At 40.1% G+C, this 23,046-nt stretch overlaps 1 protein-coding gene across 1 annotated transcript in view; it reads right to left on the bottom strand.

Annotated features, from left to right (window-relative positions):
- Positions 1-17,842, bottom strand: part of il1rapl1b (interleukin 1 receptor accessory protein-like 1b) — a 313,259-nt gene extending 295,417 nt beyond the window's left edge. The window contains exons 1-2 of the mRNA XM_017458332.3: positions 17,185-17,842; positions 4,843-4,943 (exon numbers count right to left, since the gene is read on the bottom strand). Of these exons, the coding sequence (XP_017313821.1) occupies positions 4,843-4,924 (82 nt within the window). The 5' untranslated portion in view covers positions 4,925-4,943; positions 17,185-17,842. The remainder of the gene's footprint in view (positions 1-4,842; positions 4,944-17,184) is intronic.
- Positions 17,843-23,046: the final 5,204 nt, after the last annotated feature.

Raw genomic sequence — 23,046 nt, 5'->3', positions numbered from 1 at the left:
GTGTATCTATGTATGTCGCAAAGTATTGAGTGTTATCACCGCACCAAAAATTTGTACCCTGTTCCTCATTTTGTTCCATAGTCTTTTATCTTGTTTTTTGCTTGCAGGTTGCGTGACCCATTGCCTGTTTTTTGGCCATGCTATTGTCTCATGATTTAAATTTGTCTGTCTGACTCTCTTTAATTAAAGCTCTTATCTGCACTTGCATCTGTCCTAACCTCTGTTACGTTCAGTTACGTGACAGAATACTTCGCCTCACCATGGATGCAGCAGGAAGATGTAGGAGACATCATGCCCCAAACCATTCCCCAATGGACTGCCAGTTTTATTTTGCTAGCCTAGCAGATCCCATGCCAGAGGAGAAGCAATGGCTCAAGTTCATGTGGTCACGGTTCTTTGGACCTGCCTGCCAATGGGTGTGGCTCCTAGTGGCCAAGGGAGCCAGGGAACTTGGGAATGTATCCCACTTTGTGGAAATACTTGTGATGGCGTTCGGGAGTCCAGAATCTAATCTTTCACATCTTTTGCGGGGATCAGACTGGCAGATAAACCTGCCCTGCCTTTCCCCACCTATTATATGCAAGCAAAGCGGTTTGCCCCCACACAAGAACTCCAACCTGAGACCCATGAGATGGTCTCACCTGCAGAGCTCCAGCCAGAGGTCAACATGGCGACCTCACCTTCAGAGCTCCAACCTGAGACCCATGTGGTGGTCTCACCTGCCAAGCTCCAGTTGGAGGTCAAGATGGCGACCTCCTCCCCAGAGTTCCAGCATGAGACCTATGAGGTGGTCTCACCGCCTGAACACAGCGTCTGAGGTCAATGTGGCAACCTCAGCTCCAGGACCCCAGATGGAGGTCAACATGGCGACCTCCTCCTCAGAGCTCCAGCATGAGACCCATGAGGTTGTCTCATCTCCAGAGCTCCAACCTGAGACCCACAAGGTGGTCTCACCAGCAGAGCTCCAGCCGGAGGTCGACATGGTGACCACGTCCCCAGAGCCTCAGGCGGAGGTCAACATGGTGACCTTCTCCAGCATGAGACCCATGAGGTTGTCTCATCTCCAGAATTCCAGCATAAAGTCAAGTTCCTGCTAGAGGTCGACCAGGCGACCTCCCAAGCCATGTTCCAGTCTGAAGTCGAAGAGGTGACCTCCCACGCCAAGCTCCAGCTAGAGGTCAAAGAAAAAAAGCCATGTTCCTGTCCGAGGTCCATGACACAGACAACCAAGTTCTGTTCACGCCCGAGTCTGCTGACACGGACAACCAAGTTCTGTTCACGTCCATGTCTGTTGACACGGCCAACCTCATTCTCACCAAGTCAAGCCCCCATCTAAAGCTGACGACACAACTTCCCAAGCCTGGGTCTTGCCGAACGACCCCGACAACCAGCCCCAGCCTCATGTCTGCTCCCCAGCTCCTCAAGGAACCTGCTACTTGTTGGACAATGCCGGCATTGGAACCCGAGGGGCTGTGAAGACATTTTGCCCAGAGGGCCAGGACCGCCGGGGGAGGGAGTATTTTTTTTTCCTTAGCTCTTATCTGCACTTGCATCTGTCGTAACTTCCCTTATGTTCAGTGACATGACACTCTCACTCTCTACACATTTTCTATCTCAATTAATTATTTCTCTTAATTTTTAGAGTAAAAAGTGTGAAGGCTGTGGTGCAGGTTTAGCATGGCCAAACAAGACCAATGGAAACTGTTAAAAAGTCTTACAAAACAACCAACTTTGCTATCAAGACAAATATGAGCAAAATTGTGAATTCTACCAAGAAAGTGTACACTTGTAGGGCCATTTTACACCCTTGGTTGCATGAATATGGGTCAGAGAGAGTACATGAATTAAATCTGGTCATTTACATTATTCCACTCCATTAAATTAAATTTTATTTGTATAGCACTTTTAACAAAATACAATATATAAAACAGCTTTAAAGAAACATAAATTCTGAATATAAATGTTGAATTTATAATTGATCAATTTATGCATTTATTCCTCTACTATGGATATAAATTTTAAATATATAAATGTATCCCTAATTATGTTTTTCCAAAATATTCCTCACAGTATGTTTAATATCAATCCTATGCTAATGATGAACAATATGGTGAGATCAAAAATATCATACGTTAAATCATAAGTTTAGGAAATAGCAGTTACAGAATATGTTTTTATATTTTGTAATATGTCTACAAACAGACATACACCCACATCCCCACACATATGCATACCTAAGGTATCTGGTTTATTCAGAGGACATATTAGACTTTTGTCAAACTTTCTTGATCTCTTTCCAAGGAACTGATAGCTTATGTAACATCTTGGGGTGAGTTTGTCTGGTTGGGGATTCCATTCTACCATAAAATATTAGGGTCTTTAAGCAACAGCTGCGAATGGAACAGCAACGGCATTCTGAGGTTGTATCGCGCATGCACGACTTTAACTGCGACTTCGTGACATTCTACTGTAACCGTCTACTACGGGAGAATAGCTGCTTTGCTGTAGTCATTACAACGTGGAACTTTAGGCAAGTAAATGTTATGTTTTATGATATATGATATTGTAATTGCATCAGTATATGATTGTATCATTAGTCTTTTATTTAATCTGTGTTGATATGTTTTAAATTTAAGCTAATTTTATGTTTCTGACACGAAATTCATTTAGGCATTTATCTTCTTCCATGTAATCAAGATTAAAAGGCAAGTACTGTATTGCTTACACAGTAAATCTAGGGTTTTAGACAGATTGGCTTCATACAAGAATAAAAACTCTTCTTCTGACAACAGATTATTATTTAATGTCAAAAGCAGTCAATCTCTTGCATTTTTTTTGTATTTCCATAAATGACCGAATGCTGCATTGTGCCATCTTGTTTACGGTTGCTTAGTGATTTTTAAGTTCTCGGCCCTGGCGGTGTAACAGCTTACTTCCATAGCCATAGCCATTCCATTTGCAGCTGCTGCTTAAAGTCCCTATTATGTGCTTCAAACCTCAGGGCCCCAAGCAACATGTGGGTTTGAGCATCTTCTATGGTGTCTTTCAGAATTTCTACAGTTTTCCTTTCTAAAAACAAACTCATGCATCCCAGAGAGTTAAATAATGTATAATAAACTTACATAGAATTATTCCAGCTTTAAAAATGTCTAAAACTGTGTGTGTATGAAAAGAATCATCATGAACATCATCATGCTTGTATGATGCATGTATCTCGTAGATCACTAACTAGCTGAGTCGAGTCTCTACTTTACCTAAACACTAAAAACGGTGTCATATAGCTGTATTGGAAAGTCTAACACTTGCTGTCTCTACTAATATATAGATATATATATATATATATATATATATATATATATATATATATATATATATAGATAGATAGATAGATAGATAGATAGAGAGAGAGAGAGAAAGAGAGAGAGAGAGAGAGAGAGAGAGCAGAAGAAGTACCACGGTGATATAGAGGTTGTGAGGAGCCACAGCTGTGTGTCATGATCAAAGTACACAGTACACAGTTTCAATTCATCAATTTAGCAGTGAATCATCTTTTCTTAAATTTCAAGCAACTTGTAACTTTTCATAACATTTCTGCTACAATTCTGTACTGTCTCCTCATATTTGTCTTTCTCCACCACACTATTCACCTTCCTAAATACCTTCCTCATTCCAAGGTGGCAATTGATCTCTTCTCAAAGTCCATAAGTTTAGATGCATATGTTTGAAGGTTAAATTTCGTTCATTTGGCTCATTTATTTGGAATTTGGCTCATATATTTCATTTTTTTAAGTGTATCTTCTTTTCTTGGGGTCCCTTTCTCCATGTTAGTTTCTGCTTACACATTTCTCAGATATTTGTTCATCAAAGGCCACACCCACCACATCTGACCTCCAATGTGGTTTTCTCTACACCATGCTGAATGTCTCACAGCATCAAGCTCTGTATAAAACAGCATACCACACACCGCATCTCTGTGTTGCGCCAGAAGATGTAGTTCACATGATCCATCTTTATTTTTTAATGTGAATCTATTTATTGAGACTATCATGGCAAGGCCTGGTCTAGCCTATTTTCAGTAAAAATATGATACACTGATTTCACACTGGTACCTCTAAGGACCTCTAAGAATGCTGCAATAGGAATTAAGAAAACATTTTTAAAAATCTGAGTTGAAGTGTACAGTTGAAGTGGTATCTTTAGCAGTCAAATGCTTGATAAAACATGCACGAAGCCACAATTCTTCGCCAGCACCTCTGGTACAATAGCTCAGAATAAGAATTCATATTTTTATAATTACCTGATAGCAAAAAGAATACTTAAGATATCACAAGTCACTATGCATCTTGACAGTGCATCAAAGATCTAAATTAAAAAAGCCAAATCCAAGAGTCAGAGTCAAAGAGAATGAGTCAAAATTCTCCATATTAAAAGTTCAAAAGTTCAAAATATTTCTACACACAACTTCATTTCTTCAGTGTTTTAAAGATCAGTTTTTATGCCTCTGCCACTAGGTTATGTTTTTGGGTTGTCCATGCGTCCGTTTGTCCGTCTGAGATTATCAGTAGCATTTTATCTGAAGAACAAGTGACTGAATGTTTGTAGGATTTATATGGAAGTATCAGTGTAAACCAGCAGATGAACTGATTAGATTTTGGAATTAATCCAAACAAGGTCAAGGTCACAGCAAGGGCAAATTTAATAGTGTTTTCTTCAATAGCTTCCTTCCTGTTTGAACTATATTTTAAGGTTATTTGAGGCATACAAATAGTAACAGGAAGGACTAGACATGTTGAGATACCGTTGGCATCAAGTTCAACTTGAAGACAATAATATGAGTCCTACCTGAACCTCTCTTGGATAAGACCTTTAAACTCCGAATTAATGTAGCACAGAGGAGAACCTGAAGAGGGATAGATCCTTTCATTTTCCCTTGTGACAATGTCCTGCAAATACATGAAAAAGTACATACATTTTTAAGATTGGAAAAAAGGAGAATCCAAAGAGCAAAATAAAAATTTCAAAGCCTTGTACACAGATCCAAGTAATCTTTGGTAAGTCCACAACAAAATAAACTATGTTAAATTTTGAATCACTAGTCCATGATTCCACATGGACACATACTTTCTACATATTTTACTAAAAGAACATTAGCGCCATTTTAAAACAGAGTAGCAAAAAAAACCCAACAACACAACCTCCTATCACATACATATAAATATATACTCAGCAAAATGTCCTCTCGCATTCAACTATTTCCAGCAAATTTGTGTAAATATTAAACGTGTAAATATTTGTATTTTTGAAAAGTAAAAACCTTCAACAACTGAGACATAAACTGAACAAGTATCACAGACATTTTACGAACAGAAAGGGAATAATGAGTCCCTGAACAACAGAGCATTTCATCCTCATGGACTGCACCAGATTGGTCAGTTCTTGCTGTGAGATGTTCCTCCACTCTTCCACCAAGGCATTTGCAAGTTGTGATCACGTCTGGGTCGACACATAGTTACATGCAATTTTCCACTGCAAGGACGATCAGCTGTCCTTCCTGTATCCCTGTAGCACTGTATCAGGTATCTTAGATTACAGACATTACAGTTTATTGCTCTGAACACATCTGCAGTCCTCATGCCTCCCTGCAGCAGGCCCTGTAGTGTGTGAATGTGCCCTGTGATGGTTTGGCACCCCGTCCAGGGTGTACCCTGCCTTGTGCCCCATGTTACCTAGGTTAAGCTTCAGGTTCCCTGTGTCCCAGTAGGATAAGCGGTATAGAAAATGGATTTATTAAGCTATGGTTCCAAAATAATGTTTAAATAAAAGCAGGAAATAACCAGTTTACACATTTAGTGAACAGATTTTTTTACTCATCTAATGCTTCTGTGTTCTCATGTAAGTTATATTAACATCCATTCTCATAAAACATTCACAATTACCTTATTTGTAGCAACTTCTATACAATAAAAATCAATGTCCTGTCACAAACACACATTGTATATCCATATGTACATGTTATAGCCAAACTTTAAGTTTAGTTTAGTTAAGTGTTCACGGAAGAGGTGGGTCTTTAGCCATTTTTTGAAGATAGTGACAGATTCTGCTGTCCAGATTAAGTTTGAAAGCTCTGGAAAGGGACTTAATGCCTCACTCAGTAGGCATTCCCAGGCATCGGTCGTTAATTAATCGCAGGTTGCGTGAGGGAACATAAACTTCAAGGAGAGTGCTGAGGTAGGGGGGTGCTGTTCAACGTCTTGTATGTGAGCATCAAGGCCTTGAATTTGATGCAGGCTCCTATAGTCAAGTCAAGTCAAGTGGCTTTTTTTGTCATTTCAACCATATAAAGCCGGTACAGTACACAATGAAACGAAACAATGTCCCTCAAGGACCATGTTGCTACATAAAACAAGACACTAACCACATGAGACAACGCTTAACTAAATAAGATCTACACATTTCTACATAAATTGCATGTGCAAACAACACAAGACAGGACACTACTACTAATACAGTTCTAGTGTGCAAGTGTCAGATATAACAGGTAGTGCAAAAGAATAACAATATAATAAAAATGCTGTTAATATAAACATAACATACTTTGACATAGTATTCAGCAGATTAGCTTATGCCATATATGGACATAGCAGTTATTGCGGTAGCAGCCAGGTAGAGTATAGTGGTGAAAAGAAATTAAACATGATATTTTTATAAGTTAGCAGCCAAAATACAGGTAGTCAGTACAGAAATGTGCAAAAATTGCAAGTGGAATGGGATGGTATTCAGTTCAGTATGTGTGTGTGTGTGTGTGTGTGTGTGTGTGTGTGTGTGTGTGTCAGTCCAGTCTCTGAGTATTGAGGAGTCTGATAGCTTAGGAGAAGAAATTGTATATTGTCCATTAGGGCCCGAATGCTCCGGTACCTTTAGCCAGACGGCATTAAGGTGAAGAGTTTGTATGAGGGGTGTGTGAGGGGTGTGTGGGGTCATCCACAATGCTGGTGGCTTTGCGGATGTAGCATGTGGTGTAAATCTCTATGATGGAGAGAAGAGAGACCCCAGTGATTTAGCTTTCCAATCAGGTGCTTGAGGAATGATTGTCTTGAATGTTGAACTGAAGTCTATGAACAGCATTCGAGTGTAGGTGTCCTTTTTGTCCAAGTGGGTGAGGGCCAGATGTAGGGTGCTGGCGATGGCATCATCTGTTGACTGGTTGGGAAAATACACAAATTGCAGGGGGACCAGTGAGGGGGCAGCAGGGTCTTGATGTGCCTCATAACGAGCCTCTTGAAGCACTTTGTGATGATGGGTGTGAGTGCAACGGGTTGGTAGTCGTTGAGCCAGGACACGGAAGACTTCTTTGGCATGGGGACAATGGTGGTGGCCTTGAAGAACGTTGGAATGATAGCGCTGCTCAGGGAGATATTGAAGATGTCAGTGAGAACATCCACCAGCTGGTCTGCACATCCTCTGAGCACTCTGCCAGGAATGTTGTCTGTTCTAGCAGCTTTCTGTGGGTTGACTCTATTTAGAGTTTTCCTCACATCAGCCGTGGTTAGACACGGTACCTGGTCGTGGGTAGGAGGGGTGATCTTCCTCGCTGTCACAACATTCTGCACCTCAAATCAAGCATAGAAGTTGTTTAGCACATCTGGAAGGGAGGCATTACTATCACAGGTGGGTGATGTTGTCCTGTAGTTGCTGACAGCCTGGATGCCCTGCCACATGTGGCGTTTGTTGCTGCTATCCATGAAGTGACTATGGATTTCTGGCGTGTGCGAGCTTTGCCTCTCTGATGGCCCGGGACAGCTTGGCTCTCACTGTTCTTAGGGACTGTCCTTGTTACCTGCCCTGAAGCCAGAGTCTCAGGTTCTCAGCAGTGCACAAATGTTTGGTTTGTACTGCTCAAGAACAGCATTATAAAAAAACAGTAACCACTGATTCCTAATTTCGTACATTTTCAGAAGGCTAAACAAAGGTTTTTTTTTCCACACCAAAGCATACAGAATCTCCCCGACATGGCGCCTGAATTCACTGAAGCCTCACCTTCTTTCTTAGGGGCTGCCTTTGGGCGGGATTATGTTTCAATTAAATTTTATTTGTATAGTGCTTTTAACAATGGACATTGTCTCAAAGCAGCTTTACAGAAACATATAAACATAGGATTTTAAGTGTGTGAATTTATCCCTATTGAGAGAGCCGGTGGTGACGGTGGTGAGGAAAAACTCCTTAAGATGATATGAGGAAGAAACCTTGAAAGGAACCAGACTCAGAAGGGAACCCATCCTCATCTGGGTAACAAAGGATAGTGTGAAAGTAAAAGAAAGTTCATTATGGTTTAATATGAAGTCTTTGTTGAACTAGTCCACTGTTCACTAAAGGAGACCTAAGTCTATGATAGAAGTAAATTCTGGACTTTGAACGACACGTTTTGGGTAGGTCTAGAGTAGTGTTATCTGTTAGATCAAATAAATCCCTTTCGGGGAGACTATGAGCTTTGGGAATTTGCAGATCTTATACTTGCACAAGCAGATACATTACACACCCAAACAGAAGGAAAACATAAAAAATCACGATATGACTCCTTCAAAAAGTACATTTCACATTTTACATGAAATTCACTCTTCACTCATGACTGCCTACCTGCCCATATAACAAACACCACTGGAAAAGTTGCAGATGATATAACAATCATTGGCTTGATCACAAACAATGATGAGTTTGCATACAAAATCTGACGGCATGGTGCTCCAACAATAATCTCACCCTTAACACCAGGAAGACAAAAGAGATTTTAGCAAGACAAGTAAAATTGATCTGTTAATAAACAGAGTAGCTGTGGAGAGAGTAGCGTATTTTAAATTCAGGACAATTTACTCTTGTACTACTAAGGCTGAAAAACATCTGGGTTACGCATGTAACCCTGTTCCCTGAGAAGGGAACGAGACGTTGCATTTTGCATAACACTATGGGAGTACCTCTTGTGCATGACCGGCATCTGAAGCTTGTGTAAAATCATGCCTATTTATAGATCTGCCATGATCGGGTGACGTGGTAATTAAGCGCGTCGTGTGATATAAATATGGCACCTGTGAACCGCGCTATCAGCCTCTATTATCTGAAGCGAAGACGCGATTCACAGGCATGCCCTGGTATGACAAAGCTACGCAACATCTCGTTCAATTCTCAGGGAACAGGGTTACATGCGTAACCCAGACATTCCTTTTCAAAGGGAACTTCAACGTTGTATTTAGCATAACACTATGGGAATGAGAATACCCACTCCGTCATACCAAGGGTACGGCCTGTTCAAAAAGACCCAAACCCGAGGGTCATTGCAAGACACTCGAGCCCGGGGTGGAATGAATATCCAGGCTGTAATAACGAATTAAAGTGTTTGGCGTGTGGCGTAGACCACCCTGCACCCCTGACAGACCTTACAGGACCACAGAAAGGTTCCAGGAAGGTATGCATGGCCTGCAGATGGGCCTCAGCCGCCTGACACCACGCATGAACCTCGAAGTTAGAGGATGTTGCCCAACAGAGGCTCCATCAACAGGGGCTGGCCGAAATGGCGGCCACGTAAACCCTGATTGTAGAAGGAGCCCACCCCGCTGAGAAACGTCCTTGTAAGAACTCCAGGACTGTAGCTATTGTGCAGTTTGCTGGGTCTAGCTGACGTTCCTCACACCACAAGACAAAAAGCTGCCACTTGAGTGCATACAATTTCCTTGTGGATGGTGCTCTAGCATTTAACATGGTCTCTACAACCTCAGTTGTGAGACCAGAATCTATGAGCTGGTGCCCCTCAGGGGCCAGACCCAAAGTTTCCATAGTTCTGGCCGAGGGTGATAAATCAGCTCACCGGCTTGAGACAGTAGATCCACTCTAAGGGCTCAAATGGGGCACCTGACAGACCTTACAGGACCACAGAAAGGTCCCAGGAAAGTATGCATGGCCTGCAGATGGGCCTCAGCCACCTGACACCAAGCATAGATCTTGTCGAAGTTAGAGGATGTTGCCCCACAGAGGCTCCATCAACAGGGGCATGGCTGGCCAAAATGGTGGTCACGTAAACCCTGATTGTAGAAAGAGCCCACCCCACTGAGAAATGTTCTTGAAAGAACTCCAGGACTGTAGCTATTGTGCAATTCATTGGGTCTACAGTGGATCTCTGAAGATGGGAATCTCCCAAGGAGTGCCATCTAGCAGGGATATTATCTCTCAGAACCATATTCAAGCTGGCCAATAAGGTGCTACTAGCAGCAGACATAGACTGTCCTGGCGAACTATCGCTAGAACTTGTGGGAGCAGAGCGATGGGGGGAAGCGTACAGATGTGACCTCGTCCACATGTGCACCATGGCGTCCAGCCCTAATTGTGCGGGAGGAGTGAGGGCGCACCACAGCGGGCCATATGTTGTCCCCTCGAAGCGAACACATGCAGTCCTGCTTGGCCAAATCTCGCCATATGGACTCCACCACTTGTGGATGGAGCCACCAATTCCTGGGCCTCAGCCCCTGCCTCAACAGGATGTATGCCCCCATATTCCCAGAATGTACAGTGCATTCACTGATAAACTTTCCTTCTCTCCAGAGAAGAATTAGTTGCGCCTGCCTGAACAGGGGGCACGGACATAATCCTCCCTGGTGGTCAATATATGAGACCACCAGTGTGTTGTCTGTAAACACATGGTGACCTCTCAATTGAGGAAGAAGGAATTTCAGTGCTAGAAATAGTTCTAGGCAATTTATATGCTGCTCCAGATGAGGGCCACACCAGAGACTGTGAGCTGGACAGCTGTCTACGACCACGCTCCAGCCCATGAGGGAGGTGTCTGTCATTACTGTCTTGCGCTAAGGAGACAACCCTAGAGTGTGACCCAAGGCTAGAAACCGGGGACACTCAATTTCTCAGAGCACATAGGCATCGCCGCGTGACACTGATTATTCTCAGAGGTTTCATCCTTGGATGAAAGCCCCAACTTCTCAGTGGTCTCCTGTGCAATAGGCCCATAAGCGCCAATTGTCTCCCAAGATCCAGCTTTATCTTGCTCAGTGTTGATAGGATTGACCCTACGCATGTTGGGGATTGAAACGCCCTCATTGTAGTAGAATCCTTATAACCCCTAGAAAAGTTGTCCACTGCACTGGGGAAAGCATACTTTTCTGAGGTTCAACCTGAGCCCCAAGCTCTACATGTGGGTGAGAACAACATCTTGATGTTGAACCGCCAGTTCCCTGGATCGTGCTAGAATTAACCAGTCGTCCAAGTAGTTTAGTACACAGATGCCCTGGAGTCACAGTGAAGCCAGAGTGACATCCATGCACTTTGTGAAGGTGCAAGGAGATAGAGCTAGCAATATTTCTATGTGGAAATATGCACCTTTTAGATCTATCGTCACAAACCAGTCTCCTCCTTGGCTCCTTCCTTGCCTGCTTGGCTTTTATGATCATTCCCAGACTAGGCAGATCAGCAGGCCGCCCAGTCCCCCTGGCTCTCCGCGGGGGGAGGCGGGCCGGCACACTTGCCTTATGTGCCTCCCTCGCACTAGCGAACTCGACACGTCAGGGAAGGAACTGGCTGAACGCTGCTGTTTGCTCTTTTGCTTCACAAAACCTGTTGGCAATGGCATTAACCGTGCTGCCGAACTGGCTGGAAGAATTAACGTGGTGTCCAACAAGGAGATCTTATCATTGTCCCCCATTCCTGAGAGGTTGAGCCATAGGTGCCTCTCTACCACAACCAAGCTACCCATTGAACGGCCGATATGATGGGCCATTTGCTTGGTCGAAGAGACAAATCTGTGACGCGGCACAGCTCTGCCACTGCCTCAGGCCCAATTCCCTCCCCAGTGTCGAGCTCACTCAGCAGGTCTGCTTGGTAGGCCTGCAACAATACCACTGTATGCAGTGAACCACAAGCAAGACCCACTGCCGCATAGGCTTTGCCCACTAACAACGAGGTGGCCTTACATGGCTTGGAAGGCAAAGCTGGCCCCCCTATATTACCATTACCTACTGTAGATGGAGAGAGGTGGCTCGCAAGCACCTCCTCCACCTTCGGCATAGTTAAATAGCTGTGCTGCTCACTCCCTGAGTAATCAGATGTTGTGCAGTTTTAAACATGGCTAGTGTATGGTTTCCCCCAGAAGCGTGATATTTCATCATGCACTTCTGGAAAAAAGGGGACCTGCGCTCGTCTCCGGCTCCTCTTCCAGATCCATACGAGATACCCAGATCTGCAAGGCACTGAAACTCATCTCCCTTCGGCCGAGAAGAGAGCAAGTCACGAGCGGAGCTGCCTAATTGTAAAGCGTTCCCAATGCTCACAGTCAGACCTCTCGAGGTCTGCTGTGGCATGCTCCACCCCTAAACACTTCACACAGAAAGTCCGTCCGTCCCCATGATGAAACGGGAGTAAGGCGTAACACACTTCCTGAATTCTCTCTCGTTCATTCTTTTTTTCTTCTCTTTTTTCAAAGCGACAGAAAACTTAAGAGATTTTTCTTTCTTTTTTTTAAAAGATAGAGAGGAAACAAAGCATCTTTTTGTTTCTTTACACAAACAACCGACATGCAGTCTCGCCGAAGATAATAAGACTAACTGCGCAGTTCACAGGTCACATATATTTCACGTGACACGCTTAATAGCCACGTCACCTGATCACGGCAGGCCTATAAATAAATAGGCATGATGTTACACAAGCTTCAGATATCGGTCGTGCACGAGGGCGCTCCCATAGTGTTATGTTAAACGCAACATGGAGTTCCCTTTGAAAGGGAACTACTACTGTGTCTGTTTATAAATGTCTGCACGCTATTATATTTAGTACAAATTTTGTTGTAGATTTTTATAGATGTTTATTTTATGAATTCTGCATTATTGGGCCCATACCAAAATGTTTTGTATTTCCAAACAGCAAAAGGTTGTCAAATAGAATATTGATTCTGTTTAGTTTATTGCTGTTTCAAGACTTGGGTGGTCATTATCACAAAGCAGCTTTACAGAAAACCAGATATTATTTAATAATCTATTTACATCATCCACTCACTGGGTTGAATTCTGGGTTATTTCAGAATACTACCTCAACTTTCGTTTAGTTAACACAACAGAACATTCTGTTAGCATTTTGGTCAGTTTTGCTGCTGCAGTGTCATGGTATAGAACAAATCCATTGAGAATTTTCAAGAGAGTGGCAAAGTGAAAGGCTGAGAGAAAAATCTGTAAGTACCTCATTTCTCTTTAGCTTTTGTGGTTTTGGTGGTAACATATGGTATATGTTGGTTAAAAATAATAAATAAATAATTTAATTAATTAATTTAATTAAAAATAATAACAATACAAAAGTGATATTATTTTGCAGTTAAAAAAATGAATTAAAACTGGTTTCAATATTTTTTATGTTAAACAACAAAATACTTTACAGAAAAGTATAATTTTGGGTAATTAAAGCAAAAAGCACATTGGGTTCTACACATAAGCCAACAGTTTGTGGCCAAACTGACCTAACATATTCTCTTATATATTCACCCAGCACTGGTTACAGGAATGGACTGGATTACATTAAACCCAGCATTTTTTCAGTTTCACACTGGCTATGTCTACATGCACCCATTTCCATCAATCCAAATTCAATCCGTTTGCAGATCTGTGTATATATACCTTTAAAAATTGCAATCCGATTCAAATATTCGTTTATATGTGCATCATATGTATTCCAAACAAAGCTTCTGCACAAGCGCACAGCGTACAATGTCTGTCGTCATGCCAACCATACAATAGCGAAGAAAGAAAGCCATGGATGTGACACCAAATGACCTAATAGGATTTTTTTGCTTTGTTGACATATAAATATGTCTGCAACATTTTTTTTTTTCCAAATCTTACTCACTTTACTCGACCAACGAAGAAAACTACAAGCAGTGTTATAACATCCTGTGTGGCTTCACCACATTATACTTATGCCTATTCCACCTCCAATAACCCAACAACTCTGGATGAAGGTACGAAGTCAAGATTGGTGGGAGAGAGTTGTTCTTAAGGAGTTTACAGACGTGGAATGGAAACAGAATTTTTGAATGACATGACGTTCTTTTTTGCTTTATGTAGTGTTATGAATGAACACATGAGCTCTGCAGAATATGCAGTGCGTGCCCCATGCCCTTTATAATGTGTGTTGCCATTGTTTTATATAAATCAGGTTAGTGCGCAGTGTGTCGAGTGATTGGCACCATTGCACTGCGCATGTGAACAAAGTATTTTTGAATCTGATTGAGAAAATTAATAGGATTTGAGCGTTTACATGGTCATTTGTTTCCTCTCGATTGAAAAAGGAATGATTAAAAAAGGAATAAACCACCCCTTCCAATCCGATCAAAATTTCATTTAGATTGAGCTCAGTCAGATCAATAAAGGTGTTTACATGAAGGCTTTTCAGTCTATTGAGCCGTCAATCAGATTACTATCAGATTATTTGGTTGCATGTAAACATAGCCATTATTATATGTTTTTGTAGGGTAATAAGTCCTGTGCTAATAGTCACAATTGTGCTTTTCTGTAACATATTTTGTTGTTTTATGTATTGATATCTCATAAGGGTTTTTTATGTGCTAATTTTTGCCTGTTGTTAGGAACCAATTGTGCACCCATTTTAACTGAAAATTGGTCATAAAATTAGCATCAAGCCAGCATTATGTGGTTTTGGACTGTCAGGAATCAACTCTGTCATGCGCAGACAGGCCATCAGGAAGTTTGTGTATTTTCCTGTAGGTCATTCCATTTTCCTATACGTGGGCTGAATGTTTTTCATTCTTATTGCATTGCCATCTCTCTAATGTATGCTCTCTTACAGATGACACTCACATACACATACACAGCATGGCAATACCAATCAGAGACCTTATTTCTAATTCATTGATCAATTACATGTGTTTGTCAAAGTATGTAAACTAGACAATGCTGGAGAAAGGTGGTGTGAAGAATGCATGCAAAATTAAGAAAAGCTTTGCTGTCATATTCCAAATCTGCTGCTGGTGATTGTGATGATGCCAGCAACAGCACAGAGAAAGCAGAGGCATGGCCATGCTAGTTGTTTAAGAAATGATCAATATTTATTTAATTTTTACACTATATGAGCAAATGTTTGTGGACACCTGACCAACACAAACATTTTGGGCCTTCCCCAAACTGCTGGAAGCGCATAATTGTATAAGATGCCCTTGTATGCTTTAAAATTAAAATTTCCCTTCACTAGAACTATAACGGGCCCAAACATGTTCTAGCATGACAATGACCCTGGGCACAAAGTGAGGTCCATGCCAAGATTGGTATGGGAGAACTCAAGTGGAGTTCTGAATTTTTGTTAGTGCTGGTATTCTTGGTTTTCTGGCACCAGTGCTACATGGCAAAATCTAATTTTGCTTACCAATCAATCAAGACAATAAAATTAAAGTATTTTTTAGATAATATTGGATATAGTATTGGTATAAAAAAACTAGCAGAATGAGTTTGTTTTACCTTTATTGTGCATGTGATTTATTATTTATGTGAAAGCAGTCAAGGTGAATCATGGAAATAACCTTTGCAGCTGGGATGTAAACAACCACAAATTCATTAATCAGACTGAATAAATAACGAACAAATAAGAATATATATGATATTCAGATAGGCAGACTATATGGGCTTTATTTGTTTTGTTTGTTTATTTTTTTAATTTAGACTAGGTTTGTGCATCGGGATCCCGCTGGACAACAAAAAACACAGTCCCATGAGTGCAATGTTTTTACTTTGATGTGGAGCTTCGCATAACTGTTCAATGTTGTCAGGTTTCATCAAATTACCCAAACTAACTACAAATCAAAAAATTAACAAAAAGACCAACCCAGAATGTTCAGGCACAGAAAAATACAAGTTTTACTTGTTTTTCTTAGTCTTTTCTTGGGTACTAGTTAACAGTGGTGCACATTTCTAATTTGAAGTATCTGCAATACACAGATATTATACATAGAACCTGGCAACCCTGCTCACTGAAAAATTATTGTTTTTAGCCTGACCATATAAAATTTAGTCATTTATGTTTTGGGGTTTTTTTCTATTTATTTGCCATTGTCATTTTTATTAAACAAATGTAGCCCTATATTGCAACACTAGTTGATGTACTTTCATTTGTTATTTTGGATAAATGTACGCTCTTGAAATCTATCCCTTGTCCATTGTCAGTCAAACATTTTCAAAGGCATTTTCTGTATTAAAAATCCTGACAGCTAAATTTCTAATCTTTACCTCCAGTATATAACTCCCTTAAAGAGGCAGCGTGAGACCAGGCTGATAGAAGCGGGCTGGTGTCGTGACTCTGCTTTTGTTCTCTCTCTCGCTTTTGCTCTCTCTCTCTCTCTCTCTCTCTCTCTCTATATATATATATATATATATATATATATATATATATATATATATATTGCTCACGCTCTCTCTCCACTGCTCTCTTTGTGATATTATAGCTGCTGTATGGGCATTTCACTGAAAAACATCTGCAAATGTTGGACCTTTGATAACACAACATCAAAATTCCTGCAGAATAGCCTGGTTTTAGGAAATTGTGATAGGAAAGTCCTTCAGGCTAAAGAACTTTAATGTGTAGTGTAGGCCTAAACAGGCACATAGGTAAGGCTAGCCACTGGAATTTACAGTAAAATGCATTAAACCTGTTGTCGAAACATAGTACAGACTTAATTTAGCCTGTACGGATTTTCTCTCTCTCTCTTTATATGTATATATATATATATATATATATATATATATATATATATATATGAGAGAGAGATGTGTGTGTGTGTGTGTGTGTGTATATATATAAAATATATGTATATGTGTGTGTGTGTATATATATGCATATACATACACACACACACACACACACAAAAGAGCGTGTATTTAACTGAAGGCACTGTGTACAGGCAGAATGAAGCAGTGAAGGAGCTCTTAAAAGAGACTGCAGAATTGTAAACCCAGTCTTAATGTATTCAGGAGGCACCATTCAGTCTCTGCTGCCGTTCTGTAAGATTGTTGACTCGGATAAACGACATTGCCAGGGTTGTGTACATGATACGAAAAGCAACAGCTAAACGTAACAGACCTTTCCTTAGAGTTTTATCATAATATAACTGTAATATGAACACACAGATCTGAGGCTTACCCAGGGAAAAAAAAGCCCCAAACAATAACCGTTCCCGATGTCAGTAAAGTCCGAGGGTTCCCATCACTCCGGGAGAACGGCACGTTTCCCCATCAATTCAAAGAGCGGTCACATTAAGGGAAAATATCCCATTTAGGTAGGTCTCAGTGTTGTTTAATCCGAAACAGAGGCGCAGACTGTGTGCTTTTAGAATCTTCGCAGTGCGCATAGGATCCTTCTCCTGGATCTGTCGGAAAACTTAAAGGAACCTATGGTAATGTCAGCGGAAAGGCAGCATGAAATATCAATTAACTGTAGATTGTCTCAGATGCGCAATGCAAAGCCATCCCTGTTGCTCATATGACCTTCAGCAGTCGGTAAGTACAGATATGTAGGAATATTTCCAAACTATCCCGTATTGGCGCATCTGAGATCTGTCTCTAAGCCCGCAGTCATATGGACACTCTCCTCTCCTCCGAATGTCCCGATGGTCCTCTAACCAGAGCAGTGTCGCCGATCAACAAGCGACCGGGTGCCAGAAACCCGCACTAATATCCATATCACGTATGAAAGGAAGTAGGATATACAAAAACGAATACGAGATCTAATATGTCGTCGTTTGTCATAAAGTCCGGTGCGGCTCTTGCGGTAGATGAAAGTTGAGGATGCGCCAACTCCATCCTTTCCCTGTGAATGAGCAGTGTGCTGGCAGTGCAGGCTGAACTAAAAGCTGTCTGCACTGCCCCCTAACGGAAAGAGAGGAAAAGACAGGTGATCCGGGGAAAAGTAGAAACGCCCTGTGATTCTTAACAATCCAGTCCAAATCCTAAAAAAGATGCATAGAAGTCAAATGCAAAAATATATGAGCATTCAAAAGACTTTTGTAAACTAAGCTGGGAGGGACTATAGGGAATGAGCTGTTTTTATTTCTGTAACGCTGTATTGGACTGTCAGTTCACGGGCCTCACTTTTGTGAAAGGAATGTCAATATAGGCTTCAAGCACAGAAGAATAGGCAAGTTTAACTCCTCCTTGTATACTCTCGTTGTCAAACACTTGTGTGACAATCATGACTGCTTAATTAATGGAAAAAGTACAAATAAGGAAAGATAAGATTTCTGTAGCTGCTCTTGGACTGGACAATTCACAAACACTAGCTATGGACGGATTGTTGATGTGACAGGATATGTGTATGTAATAATTTGCCCCAATATTAATTAAATTTACAGCATTTAACAAATGCCCTCATCCAGAGCAACTTACAGATTATTATTATTATTATTATTATTATTATTATTATTATTATTATTATTATTATTATTATTATTATTATCCCTGATACCTCAGAATATAATTGATTGGTAAAATCTATAGTTTCATTGTCAAGCTATTGATAGATATTAGATTTTAGCTATTAAATTAAAAAAACAGCACTAACCACCACCTTAGCTAACTTGAAGTAGTTTGTTAAAGGTTAGCCAGTCAGTCCTTTTTAAATGTCCTCCAACAAAATGAGCAGAACTTATTGTAGGTGTCAAAGCTAGAGGAAAATAAGAAGAGCCACAGTTCTTGGTTTAAAACGATATATATTTATTTTTAAATACTTGTGTTGAGGGTAAATATTGACTGCTGTTTACAAGTATATTTTCAGTTGTTATATTACATTAGCATGTCAGCTAGCTATCAAATGTTGGCTTAGTCATTGTCTCAATGCTCTAAAACACTTTCCTAACAATGGTTAAATCAATATGCAAATTATATTAATCAAGTGTAGCATTTCGCATGTTAATTAATAATGCTTTGTTTACTATTTGAGCTAGAGTTTGATGTGAAAGTGTATGTTCAGGTAATCCCTCAGTGTGCATGCTCCAGTATGGGTGGGTGAGAGGTGGACCTACTGTGTGACCAGCAGTATCTACTGCATATGGTCTGGCTCCAGTTTTGACCTACTGTGCAAACTCACACATCCTCATTTTGCATAGTGAGACGTGTTCCTGGGTCAACAAGAGAAGTGATTAAGGTACAGTTGTTCAACCAAACAGAGGAATTATGTGACATCATCCGGTTTGTGTGGCAGTTTTTCAGTTTCTGCCTTCAAGTCTCATCTCATCAAAGTCCCTGTGATCTAATTCATTTTGGTGAGGTAAGGGCATTTCCGTAAAGTGTGGCACTTTAGATGTGTCCCCCGTTCATCATAATGTATTGATTTCAATCTCATGATGAAATAATTACTAACACTAGCAGGGAAGGGGTAGCTCAGCTTCTGATCAGAAGATCATGAGTTCAAATCCCAGCATTACCAGGCTGCTACTGTTGCTATTCAGTTGTATAAAAATTAGATAATTGTAAGTCACTCTGGATAAAGGCGTCTGCCAAAGTCTGTAATGTAATGTAACACTAACATTAGCTAAATTGTTGACTTATGGTGAAAAACCGTGCGATCACCTTCCTATCGGGCGGCCTTGACCATTTCACCGTCGGAACTGGGGAGGTGTTGCCCCCGTGATCATGTCACAGGATCTTTTCACTCACTGATGTATATCACTTCTCATATCTCACATTTATATCACTTTTCATTTATTAATTTAGCACACTATTATACAAAAGAGAAACAAAGGACTTGATCCTTTCGCAGATTTACTAGGACCAAAAAACTGACCGGGGCTTGCAATATATTGGTCCATTTTGCCATCCGACAACAACAACAGAAACAACAATAATAATGCAAGCAGCAACACAAATTTTGTGCAAATGTGACAAGCGGCCTAGGACAGGTTTGAAAAAGTAGATTTTTCAGAAAATTCAAAATTGTGGAAATTTTTTTATGATGGAAAATGATATCACAGGGGGCAATCATATTAAGCCAAGGAATTGGAGGAAAAAATTATTTCATTTCTAGGACTCACGGTTCATTAACATAAACGTGAGAGCAAATTTGGACAGTTGGTGGCAGCAGAGGGATTGAGCTAGAGACTCCAAATTTGCTGTATTAACAGAACAGGCTGTCCTCTATCTGTGTGCTGAGTTCATAACTTTCCTGCAAGCGGTTCTATGGGCTGCCATAGACTTCCAGAGTGGAAGCAGAATAAGAAGAAGAGAAGAAACTAACAAAAACAATTGGGGTCTTCGTCCCATTGAGGCTTGACCTCTGTAAGAAAACTAATGAAAACAACAGGGGTCAAGCACAAGCAGGGGCTAACATTAATAATAACAATAATGAAATATGCTTGTGTTGATCTTGGGACCTCATTCCTTTACGTTGACCTAATCACACCTAATTTTCACTCAGAAATCACTAAACAGTTAAGAAAATTAGAATGCCTAATAGGATATCTAATATAAGACCAACAGTAATCTAACTGTATTTTTTAAAAATAGATAGACATATAAATATATATATAAATAGATAGATAAAAAAGTTGAACATTTCTGTCATTTGAATATGATCAACAGATAAAGCCTAAAAATTACATTATTTACATTATTTGATGATAACATTATTTTTTTCTATATCTTTATCTTTGCACAGATAACAGTATTCTATGGAGAAAGATAAAGGGTAAATATTCAGTAACAAAATGAGTGTATTTTTTAAACCAGAAAGTGCATTAATGATAACGTGTGCACTAAAACACGTGTTTTTATATTTTTCACCCCATTCCAACAGTGACTGTATGATTTTCAGATCCATCTTTTCATACTTTGGACAAGTGAGGAAGCCTGGGTATGTTAAATTTTGAACAGGATGATCGGTGTAAATTGTTATTATTTTGTCTTCTGGGAAACATGTACATATTTTATGTAGGTTCTGAAGGGTAGTACTTAATAAAAAATGAAGATATTTAAACAAAAATATAATAACTACTAATATACATCAGATGTAGACAGAGACGTGGCAGGTCGAACCGGCAGGTCACGTGTGATGATTCAAACAGCATGGAAGGAGAGCCTCCTGAACTATAGAAAATCTCTTACTGATGCTAGATTAAGCTACCTCTCCAACCTAATTGAAGATAACAAAAAGATCCTAGATTCGTATTTAATACTGTAGCAAAATGAACTAGGAATAAGACCACAACAGAAACATGCACACAATCATTATATAGCAGCGATGATTTCATGAAATATTTCATTGGCAAAATTATAAATCTTATATATAAAAATTCAGGCTATTAATTTACAACCAGAAAGCCTTAATTTTTTCATCAAAATCATCAACTTGTATAATACCTGTCATGAAATCAGTAAGGGAACTCTGAACTACAGTTCCCAAAAGCCACTGCTTCATTAGCACTCTTGTATATAGCCACTGTTTTGCACTGCTTCCTTGTCTCCCGTTATCATCTTTCTATGCTTTTGTCCATGCGTCCATGTTTAGTTTTTGCCACAGTATTTTGCCTCATGTTATTGTGTCTTTGTATTTTGTTTGTTTGTTTATTAAATCCTTTGAAATTCTGCATTTGCATCCATCTCCAACTTTGAAATGTGACATTACCTATATGTTTCTTCAAACAGATTATTCCAGAAGTAATCAAACCCCTTCTAAAAATAAACAATTCTTCCCTTAGTACTGGCTATGTGCCTAAATCATTTAAACTAGCAGTTATTAAACCCCTGATTAAAAAACTTCACCTCGACCCCTCTCAACTGTCCAGCTATAGACCTATATCAAATCTCCCCTTCATCTCTAAGATCTTAGAAAAGGTTGTAGCAAAGCAGTTATGCTCGTACTTTCATAGGAACAACATTCATGAAATGTATCAGTCAGGATTTAGACCTCATCATAGCACAGAGACAGCGTTAGTTAAAGTAGTAAATGACCTTCTACTGACCTCTGATCAGGGTTGTGACTCGCTGCTTGTGTTACTTGAGCTTAGTGCAGCTTTTGATGCTATAGATCATACTATTCTCCTTGATAGATTAGAAAATGTTTAAATAAAGATTATCTGCTATTGCATCCACCTCTCTAGATTTGTAGAGAATGCCAAGCCTTAACATGGAAGCAGCAGGTTTAATGAGAATGAATCAGTAATTGACAGCACTGAACCTCGTTTTCTTTGAGCAGCAGCAGCAGCTTGAGATGGTCAGCACCATGTGGAGTCAGCCTGCTGCAAACTTTGCCCAAGAGATTTTTTTTATGGGAGAAGGCTCCAGCCCAGCTCAGTGATTTCGTAGTTACTTGCTGAGGGTATCAGTTCCCACCCTGCCCCACTAGGGACATCATGCTGCCTCCCTAGCCTGCTGATAATATGATAGAATGTGATGGATTTGATGTGTAGAAAGTACAGCTAGAGAAATTGTGAGGGTACCTAGCAGTGGCTATTCAGGAGATTCATTTTATGACTCCATTGAAATTATTCTTTTCAGAAATCTTGCATTAATTTAATTCTCAAATATTAGTAGGTCTTATCTTATCATAATATTATCATAATGGTATGGAGCCCATTATCAGACATAAAGAATATAACTGGGTAACATATACAAGTATCTGCTATGTAATACAATGGAATTAGACCCGCAAGAAAAAGTGCATTTTGTACATGGTACGTTACATGGTAATGAAAGAGTAACTATTCAATTGTCGTCGTCACAAGAGCTTGACAAAACATATGAAAAATTACCAAATTATTACTACATCTAATCTTTAAAATACTCTTTGTAATATAATGGAAGTATGGTTGTGAAAACTTTAATTATTCATTAAACATTATGGGCTGTATTCAGAGTAGAGTTTGGCATGCATGGTGAAAAATTAATTTTTAAAAATAGTGTTTTGGGTCTGGATCAGTATTCAGACCTCAGACATAACCATGGACACTACTCAGACAGTTGTGCAGGATTTGCAAGGATGGAGGTGAGGAAGGAGAAGAACACCCCAAAGATC

This window comes from Ictalurus punctatus, chromosome 27 (assembly GCF_001660625.3).
Source record: "Ictalurus punctatus breed USDA103 chromosome 27, Coco_2.0, whole genome shotgun sequence".
Taxonomy (NCBI): Eukaryota; Metazoa; Chordata; class Actinopteri; order Siluriformes; family Ictaluridae; genus Ictalurus; species Ictalurus punctatus.
The sequence above is the reverse complement of the archived record's forward strand: the minus strand, read 5'-3'. Positions and strand labels throughout refer to the sequence as shown.